Below are 10,000 nucleotides of genomic sequence, written 5' to 3'. Positions count from 1 at the left end.
CTTTCTAACGCTAGACAATTTAACTCGTTAACGGGGGGCACCCTAGAGCATTTGAGGTATGAGTGGCTTGATAACCTCATTTTTTTAGCTCGAAGTTACCCCAGCTCGCATTTTTTTTCCTACTTCAATCTTCAGTTACTGAAACGCACATAATTAGACCCACGTTGATTTTAAAACTGCCCCCTTTCTCCTCTCCCCAACTTCAATGTCAATCTAGTCTTCTCAGATAAGGATAAAATTAATAATTATTGTAAAACATAGGCCCCATCTCACCTCCACTAACTAGGGTCTCACAATCCTTATTCATAAACTCTGTGGGACATTTAAGATCCCACACACTATTTGAAAAGAGCAGGACACTGAGTTCCTGGTGTCGTGGTCTGGTCTGATCGAGGGCCACAAAATCATTAGCCTTTGATCAAAAACTTCTAATCACTTCCCTTTTTCCTTCAGATTTCAAAAGCGTGTTTGCTTGATAAGTGACTGCCAAAATCTTGAGCTTCAAATTTTATCCAAAGGCTGTTTTCTTTGAGTGCAAGTTTAGGATTTCATGGCCCGCCATTATTCACGTTCAAGACTGACCGATTAGACCTCAGAGAGTTGTATCGAGGATAAGATGATGTCAAAGACTCACTTGCTTAAAATTGCAGCGTGTAAACGCAGCTCATTATACATGCAAAACACGAGTTTAAAAGTCTGATTTATTGCATTTTAAACTAGTGAGTGTTTGACCTCATCTTATCCTTGATCCAGCTGTCTCTCAAGATTTGCAAGTTAGTAAAGGAGGACCATTAATAATTTCCCTAATTAGTAAGAATAATAATAATATCTGACCTGCTAATCGCCCTTTCTCGTAGTCGGAGACTGAATTACTAAGGGCGCAGCCCAACAAGGTCGGACCGAAGGAGCTTTGCTGCCGGCTATGCGCTCGGCCCCTGAACACAACCCATGTATGACCTCAGAGCACAGCACCACAGCCTGATGGAATAGGCCGGGAGTCGATTTTGATGAGGGAGGAAAACCGGAGTACCCGGAGAAAAACCCTCTGAGTCAGATTGAGATCGACTGAAACTCAGCCCACATACGATCCGAGCCAGAGTTGAACCCGGGTCGCAGAGGTGGGAGGCACGGTTGATGACCACTAAACCACCCAATCAAAATAAACAGGTGTCTTCGGTCACTTAGTGTTCGGTCACTTAGAGTTCAGTTGACATATAGTTTTCAAATACAAAGAAAAAGGAGAGTTGATTTTTCGTCATAGTAGCACTTTAAGTGCAACCCTCATAAAACAAAGACTTCACTTCACTTCACATAGGAATACAAGGAACGTTACTAAGTGTTCCCTAACCCCAACCATCAATAGATTAAAATTCAGTCCTAAACAAAAGGGATTATCTCAAGGTTCTAGGGAATAAACTCATACAAATCCTTATTATAAATATTTATTCCCCAGAGCCTCAAGACGATGCCTTTTCTTTAGGACTGAATTTTAATAAATTATATCAAAATTAATCTATTAAAGATAAACCGCTGGATTTATCTTCACCAGAAAAAAATGCTTATCTTTTCACTTAGTGTACTGCTGGCTGCCCTTGGTTGCACATCTTCTCTTAAGTAACCCACTGGCCGGTGACTGCAAAGAGTCAGCTATGTTTGCGTTTTGAATGCCACAATTGATTTCAAGAATGTGTTTACTTAATGTTTCTCATCTTATGAATTTCTTGCAAGTGTTCTCCCTTTCCTTGGCTAAGTTAGTAAGGTTTTATTATAATATTGCAATTCTGCTGTTCTCATTTGGTTGTAGAATGGTTTCTTCAAGAAAAATTCTAGTTATTATTCCTTCAGTAATTTAAAGAAAACGACAAAACTTTTGAGATTGCAAGACCTGTTTTGACAGAAACTTCTGTCATCTTCAGTTGATTAATGTACAAAGTGTTAAGTTGAATTTATAAGTAGGAAATTTCTGACTTGCCTGCTGATATCAAAATCCTTTGGAAACAATATTCCTTCAGTCTTAGTGTCAGATCATAACAAAATTGGGTGTGCATCTAATTAGGTCCATTTCTGGACACAAGTGTCAAGCTCTTACCCTTCGCTTATAAATTAAATGATAATTATTATTATTATGTCCGGATATGCATGAAATGAGATGCCAGCCAATTTTGATAAGCAATTTAGAAAGTCATCACTTTCCCATCTACTTTACTTGCAAAATTAAACCCATTCTGATTTTCGAGTGAAAAAATGTCATTAAGCATCTTCAAGCCCCGTTCATTACGATAAACTGTGACCAAAGAGCAACCCTAAAACTAGTGCTAACCTTATCATTATACATGTACTAAATAATTTATGCTTAATTAAACTTATTGAGTACTTGTCTGATGTGAATTATTACTAAGTTACATTACAAACAGAATATTAATATTCATTTTATGATAATAACAATAAACCTGCTCGGTAGGAAAAACAGTATTAATGTAGTCCACAGGATTGAAGTCCTTGCTGTCCAAAGGGTCATCACTTTTGAAAACCTGATAATAATAGTATTTACAACAATTAATTTTATCACGAAAGTTAAATTTATCTAAGGGTTTCAGATATAGAATAAACTGTAACCACATTAAATTCTAAGACCATATCTCTCTTAAACACAGCAACTGTCAATATACCTACTAAATATTTAGAGCTACTGGGGACATACATCCTTTTGCAGCAGCTGTGTAGATCTGTGACATTTCAAGGTAGAAGCATAATAGCAGGTTTTAGGTAACATGCAAGAATGTCAACAGGATCTACAATGGCATACCAATGAAAGCTGATACTCAAAATATCAATGATAATTATCATTACAGCACGTGATTAGGTGATTAGGCGGCATGGTACATTCACTAGTGACAGTCCTTTTGAGGATTTGTCTGTCTGTAGACCCCATAAGCCCCTGGCTTTGGCTTCTTATTTCTGTACTGTACTTGTTTTTCAAGAAACATTAAACATTAACACATTTTGCATTGTACTCTGTGGTTGTCACCTATCAGTCAGATATGGACTGGCAATGGGACAATCAGACAATATTGATTTCACATCAGTCTAGTATGAAGAATAATAAATGAAAGTCACAAAGTTAGGGTTTCAACAATCGTGCTAGTATTTTCATCAGGGGTCATTTGAGGTTGAAACAGCAGAAAAAGGAGCATGGGTGGAACAAATTAAGGCATTGATCGGTGAATTGTCGCAGATTTACAGTGACAACTTTTTAATTATCCCATTGAATTACAAGTTAAGACATGGCGGAAAATGGGGACTTGGCTAACTGAATATGAGGCGTTGGCGAGCTAACTGTTAGACGTTGCTCAACTAACTCGACTTGTAATGCGATAGGATATGAATGATACAATAGAATGCAAATCTTAATCATGAAAAAAATAACACAAACTGGTGGGAAAAATAAAAGGAAGACTAATCAGGTAATCCGAAACGAAAAATGGCACAAACATCCACGTGGTTTTGTTTGAATCACCCAAGCTTTGCCACATTCCAGATTGTCAAAACAATAGCCAGGGTGATCTGTATCATTGAATATTTAACCCTCAATTTGACAATCAAAATCAGACACGTTCACGCCCAAACATAGCGCACGCAACTCATCCATACCTGTGATATAGCCTCTTCCACTTCAGGCGAGTAAAATATCGGCTTGGAGAGAGTTTCTTCCAGAAAATCGTCTCCAGTTTCAGCCGATTGTTGTCCACCATCGGCCGCCATCTTGAAAACTTACTCAGCCGCTGAACATCACGGTCATTGACAGGCCCGTATTTCGTGCGAGGTTACTAAGTCATCCTTGTATTCCTTTTTCACGAGTAAACCAGAAGCTATTGTCTCCAAACCAATTTACGCCATCAAGATTTACGCACTTCTTGAGCAAGTAATGAAGAAGGTAAGTCTACGGTCTGTTGCCTTTTCGATCTGTCGATGTCTTACATGGATCCCTTGGGCACTAGCCATTGTTGCGTTACTTTGTTATAAATCCAGATTTCCGAGCGGAGTTTAAATATTATTTGACGATCGCCGACATGTCCATGTCTGAATTTACAAATTAGCTCACTAAAACCCATCTTGCTGCATGTGTTTCCTTTGGCTGTTTCCTACATCAGGGAACACCTTTCATTCCAATGACAAGCTACGAGAGGAGTATTTTTCTTTTATTCGTTCTCCAAAACTATTTACCCTTTGAGCAGTGAGTGATGTCTGAAAATCCGTCTGGGCTTATTATGAAATCCAGACAAAACCGTCTGGATATTGATTATTAGGATAACGTTTTTAAAAAATGAAAAACATCCTAGGAAGGATTAGAGTGCTAGAATAAACGCTTCCTGGATCTCAAAGTTCTTTTTTAGACTCCATTTAGACAATTTAACGGCCATTGCGAATTGATCCTAACAGATGCCTCTCACCATAGGTGTAAGCTTAAATACCTTCAATGGAAATCCCCTTTAGGTTGGCAGGAAAAAGACGTCGGCAAATTGGGAGCTTGGCCTTCAAGTTCAATTCAAATAAAAGTGTAATTCTATACTGGGAGGAGAGCAAATTAAATTGAGGTGTCCACATATCTATGAAGTATGCAAGATAATTTAAGTTAATAACATCTGCACCAATAGCAGGTTATTTGTAAAGACATAATTTCCATTGCAAAACCAAACTGTTAAAATGAATAAAGCACATATATGGATGCTGCTTGTCACAATTTTCTGGATCAGTGTATTTAAAAAAGAGGACACATATTCAAGGCTTTTTGAACCGTTCTAAACAGAGTACGGTGTAAACCTAATCTAGAAACTATCATTAAACATCATTGGGATATTTCCATGAAAGTAAGAATGTCAGGTTGCTACAGGGAGGTAATTATTTGATTTTTTTTTTAATCATCAAGAGAGATTCATTCACAAGAAGGACCAAGGCCAGAGGCTTGAATGGCAAAAATATCTCTGTAGTTTTAGATTGTACTTGTTTTATTTTAATTCATCTCTCTAATTATGTACTGCTACGTTTAATCACTTTGTTGCTGCTCTTAACAGATTACAAGATCTGCAAATTATTCTTCCTTTTTGCTCGTTGAATATTTTTAAATTAATGCACACAGTCAACAATCAAACAATTTGATTGTGTTATACCCACATGCACATTGTCTACTTTGAAATAAAAAAAATATATAATTGCTTTTCTTTGAGATAAGATAATACAATGTAATTATAATAATAATAATAATAACAACAACAACAGTAATATTATTATTATTAAATTATTATTATTATTATTATCTTATTTCAAACAAGAACATTTTTTACAAACATGACATTTGCATATGAAGGCCGATGTCTACCTCTGCTTTGTAGTAATATTATTATAATTATTATAACAGAATCTAATTGTTCAAAACTCTCAATGATGTATGTGTAATTATGCCTTATTTTGCTTTTAATTTCCTGGGGATAACTATTTTGGATTTTATGACATATTTCCTAACAAGAGGCAACATGTTTTGGAATGAAACAAGTTCATTTTGGAAACAATGAATTGATTCTGTTGTGACATTTGCATAAGTCAAAGTGCTCCTTTAGAGGCGTCGAACCCATGATTTCTGATTACATGTACTAGCAGGAGCAAGGCCGTTAAAGGGAAGGTTCGTGTAACAGATGTCCTGCGTAGTGCTATAACTAAAACATCTAACATAATGTAAAAAGGAAATCTTTTTTGCAAGGTTTTAATATTTCTCTTTGTTTCTTGCATGCAAGCATGTCTTGGTGGATTTTTTTTTAAGTTTACATTTTCTTATCTTTTTTTGCTTCATTGACCATTGTGTTTTTAGTTCATTCATAGTGAACTATGGTACAAAGCAATAATATTATATATATTATTAATAGATAGGTAAGGTACATTGTAGACTTGAACTTGGTAAAAAAAATAGTTTTATTTTAGCACTACTCTTAGTTACGAAGAAATCATCAGGCAACTGCCAGAAAGAAGGAATACGTGGTGTTTTACAGTGATTTTGAAAAAAGTAGTAGCGATTTGTTATGATGCATTGCAACAGTTAATCAAGACAACCAATTTTACAGTAAACTGCTAAAAATAGATCTTACGGGCAAAAGTGATTATGCTATTTAGAAGGAATTTCTTTGCATTTCTGTAACTCAATACAAGTTCATTTCTCTTGTTCAGGGTTCCCGTATTCGGTCTAAAAATAATGTGGTACTTTTCCCACAGACACAGATTACTGTCCTTTGCTGCATTTGAATACAATCTCGCATGCCTAACAATCTGCCATTTAATTTTATAGTCAACTTACATGTAGCATGACTTTTTATATTATTACAATCTCACCTACAGAAAAACTCCTCCACAAACCAAACACCGCAATAATAGGCCTAGAAACATCACCTGGTTCAATCTTTGCGTGCAACCAAAACGTCAAAACCAACATTGGAAAGTGCTTCCTCACCTTGATAGACGATTACTTTCCTAAATCAAATCCTCTGCACAAAATTTTCAACCAGAACACTCTCAAACTTTGCTGTTGCATGAGCAATGTACTGTACATGTAAAAGTCATTATCTCTGACCACAATAAAGCCTTCATTAGCAAGTCATCAAGCTAACCCTTTCAAACTATAGATCAATACTTGCAATTGCTGTAAGAAAAGGTCCTGCCCTGTGGACCGGAAATGCAACAAGCAGAATATTATCTATCAGGCAGAAGTCACAACATCGCACTTAAAGCAAACCTACATTCGTCTTTGTGACACATTATTCAAATTGTATTACAGAAACCACACATGTTCCTTTAGAGATGAACTCTTCAAACATTCCACTGAGCTGAGTAAATATGTATGGAGTTTGAAAGACAAGAAAGTTGTCTATCAAATTAAATGGTGGATTGTTAGGCTTGCGAGATTGTATTCAAATGTAGCAAAGAAGTGTAATTTGTGTTTGTGGGAAAATTACTATGTAATTTGGAGACTGAATATGGTAACCATGAATGGCAGAAATGAACTTGTGTTGTGTTGCAGACATGCAAAGAAATTCCTTCTAAATAGTGTGTGTAGTCACTTATCTGTGAACATGAAGTCTGTGCACTGTAATTGGTGAAACTTTTCAGAGGAGGGAGCAGCGGCTGCTGCAAGGAGGGACCCAGTTCTGGTATGCACAGATCACTTAATAGTATTGGCAGCAGAGCTCTCTGCTGTCAAAAGGAGCAATTTGCAGCATTAAACACAGCGTCTTAAGAAAACGAAACTTTTTGTACACTATTTACACGAGAGACAGCTGCCATAGCCGTGGCAACCGAGGATTCAACACCGCTGGCATTTGTTGCCAGATGGAGTGGGGAACCAGGATCGTGGAACCTCCTTACTGGTGGGAAAGGGACAACGAACTTGAGGGTAATCACCATCACAATGCTCACAAACATGACTGGATTAGTATTAACCAAACAACCAGCAAGATGAACCCTCGTTCTAAGAATGGTAGTAGTTAACGCTTCAGCGGAACAGATTGTGATGAGGATGTTGGTGTAGAAGTGGTACAAGGAGATGGCTGAGTTTACAGGGTTTCGGGTGTAAATCCAAGTTCATTCTCAACCAATCAGCAAGGCCTGAAGCTGCAGGATCCTTCTTAAAATTAAATGCAATGTCATGGTTCAGCCAGGCAGGTTCAGGAAATTGGCGGGCTGTCTGCAAGACAATCACTGAAAGTTGGCTTGGCAAAAATACCGACGACAGCAGCATTACCGAAATTTTAAATACGCTCAAGACCTATTCATTTGTGCACGTCCCAAGGGAAAGTGGCAAAGGCGGTGGTGTCGGTGTGTTTTACTCAAAACAACTTAGCATCACAATGAATTCGGACAATGTTTTCAAATCATTCGAGCACATCAACCTAAATGTTGTGTCAGGCAAACTCAACACGCGCCTTATCGTTATCTACAGGCCCCCGCCATCGAAGAAAAATAAACTAACAACATCTATGTTCTTTACTGAATTCCACGATTTATTGGAACTAATGTCGCAGCACGAACAGCCACTACTCATTGCCGGTGACTTCAATTTTCATCTTGATGACACCACAAACTGTGATACCATAAAATTCATGGACATACTTGACTCTGCTAATTTATCTCAACATGTACTGGGTTCTACTCACCGGAAAGGCCATACATTAGATCTAATTATAACACAACACAACAGCAACCTGGTCACAGATGTACGCATACTCAATGACGTCTTTTCTGACCATCAAGTAGTGACATGTAAACTGAACTGTCCACGACCACCGCTCTCTAAAATACCCCTCACGTTCAGATCTACCAAGCAACTTAACGGCGATGTATTTATAGCCGCCCTGAAAGAGTCATTAGCTAATCAAGATCTCTCAGTTAAAACGGACATCGACGAAATGGTTGATATCTATAATTCGACTTTAAAGGACATCTACGACAAGCTTGCTCCGGTTCAAACTAGAGTGGTAAACCATCGTCCATGGGCCCCTTGGTACAACGAAGACCTACGTGAAGGCAAGAGAGAGAAACGTAGAGCTAAGCGGAAATTCAGAAAGACGAAACTTACAGTGAACAAACAGATGTACATCGAGGCATGTGAACGCTACAACAGATTGCTAGAGAACTGCAAAACATCATATTACAAAAATAAGATCGAAGGTGCAGATTGTAACAGATTATTCTGCCTTGTTAACAGCCTGTTCAAGACCAGCAAAAACATACTACCAACACATAACTCCCGAGAAGTTCTCTCCGATGAATTTAATACGTACTTCATCAACAAGATCCGAGGTATACGCAATGAAATCGAAAAGCTACATCCGGCTAGTCAAACGAAAGATACCATGTCTGCAATCTTGCCATTAACTCAACTCAGTGAGTTCAACTTACCTGACAACAATGCAACTGAGAAAGTCATCAGGTCTATGCCATCGAAAACATGTTCTCTGGACCCTATACCGACTCATGTGGTTAAGAACCATCTTAATTTACTACTACCTGCTATACAATCTATAATAATATCATCTCTGTCTAGCGACACATTCCCGTCTCAGCTGAAGATCTCGCAGGTCAAACCAAAGCTCAAAAAGAATGATCTGGACAAAAATTTATACTCAAACTATCGACCTATAGCTAATATAGCCTTCGTAAGCAAAGTGATTGAAAAATCGTTGCAAGCCAAGTACATGCCTACCTACGAGATGCTAAGCTGTTCCCTACACTACAATCAGCTTACCGTCAGTACCACTCCACTGAAACGGCTATGATTAAAGTCACTAATGATATCTTAAGAGCTATTGATGACTACTCTGATGTGATACTTGTTTTACTCGATCTCTCGGCGGCGTTTGACACTCTTGATCATCAAATTCTGCTGTCTCGTCTGAAGTCCTATTTTGGTTTTACTGGAAGTGTACTACAGTGGTTTCGATCGTATCTTACTAATCGCTCTCAAAAAAATGTCATCAGTGAAGTTGCATCTTCCTTGAGACAACTGGAATTTGGTGTGCCGCAGAGGTCAATACTCGGGCCACTTCTGTTTGTATTGTATATGGCCCCTTTACAAGATGTCATCTCTAGACATGGCTTGGATTGTATGTTTTATGCCGACGATACACAACTATACATAGCCGTCAACCCAAAAAAGCCGTCATCAGAACTGGATAGACTTAGCAGCTGTGTAGAAGATATCATCAAATGGAATACAGACAACTTTCTTCTATGTAACCCAACAAAGACTGAAGTAATGCATCTTACTTCACGCTTTATCAAAAATCATAGTCCTCCTCTCCAGTTCCTGATATCTGGCGATACTACCATAAAACCATCTGAACAAGTACGAGACCTCGGAGTGATTCTAGATAAACATATGAACATGACACTCCATATCAATGACACTTGTAAGAAAATTTTGCTGTCTATAAAATCCATTGGTCGTATAAGAAAGTAT

The 10,000-nt window shown here is 37.8% G+C and overlaps 3 protein-coding genes across 3 annotated transcripts in view; 2 read left to right on the top strand and 1 right to left on the bottom strand.

The window, feature by feature from the left end:
• Window positions 1-3,837, bottom strand: part of LOC137974693 (vacuolar protein sorting-associated protein 53 homolog) — a 49,119-nt gene extending 45,282 nt beyond the window's left edge. The window contains exons 1-2 of the mRNA XM_068821630.1: window positions 3,652-3,837; window positions 2,451-2,531 (exon numbers count right to left, since the gene is read on the bottom strand). Of these exons, the coding sequence (XP_068677731.1) occupies window positions 2,451-2,531; window positions 3,652-3,762 (192 nt within the window). The 5' untranslated portion in view covers window positions 3,763-3,837. The remainder of the gene's footprint in view (window positions 1-2,450; window positions 2,532-3,651) is intronic.
• LOC137974698 (zinc finger protein 429-like) overlaps window positions 3,803-10,000 on the top strand; it is a 20,871-nt gene continuing 14,673 nt past the window's right edge. Inside the window, exon 1 of the mRNA XM_068821636.1 lies at window positions 3,803-3,934. The gene's annotated coding sequence lies outside the window, so the exon portion shown is untranslated. The remainder of the gene's footprint in view (window positions 3,935-10,000) is intronic.
• LOC137976907 (uncharacterized) lies at window positions 7,683-9,317 on the top strand. The gene has a single exon (XM_068824232.1). It carries the CDS (start codon window positions 7,683-7,685, stop codon window positions 9,315-9,317), a length of 1,635 nt encoding a protein of 544 aa, XP_068680333.1.

The sequence above is a fragment of the Montipora foliosa genome, chromosome 11, assembly GCF_036669935.1.
Source record: "Montipora foliosa isolate CH-2021 chromosome 11, ASM3666993v2, whole genome shotgun sequence".
Lineage (NCBI taxonomy): Eukaryota > Metazoa > Cnidaria > Anthozoa > Scleractinia > Acroporidae > Montipora > Montipora foliosa.
Note: the sequence above shows the minus strand (reverse complement) of the source record. Positions and strands in the feature narration are given on the sequence as shown.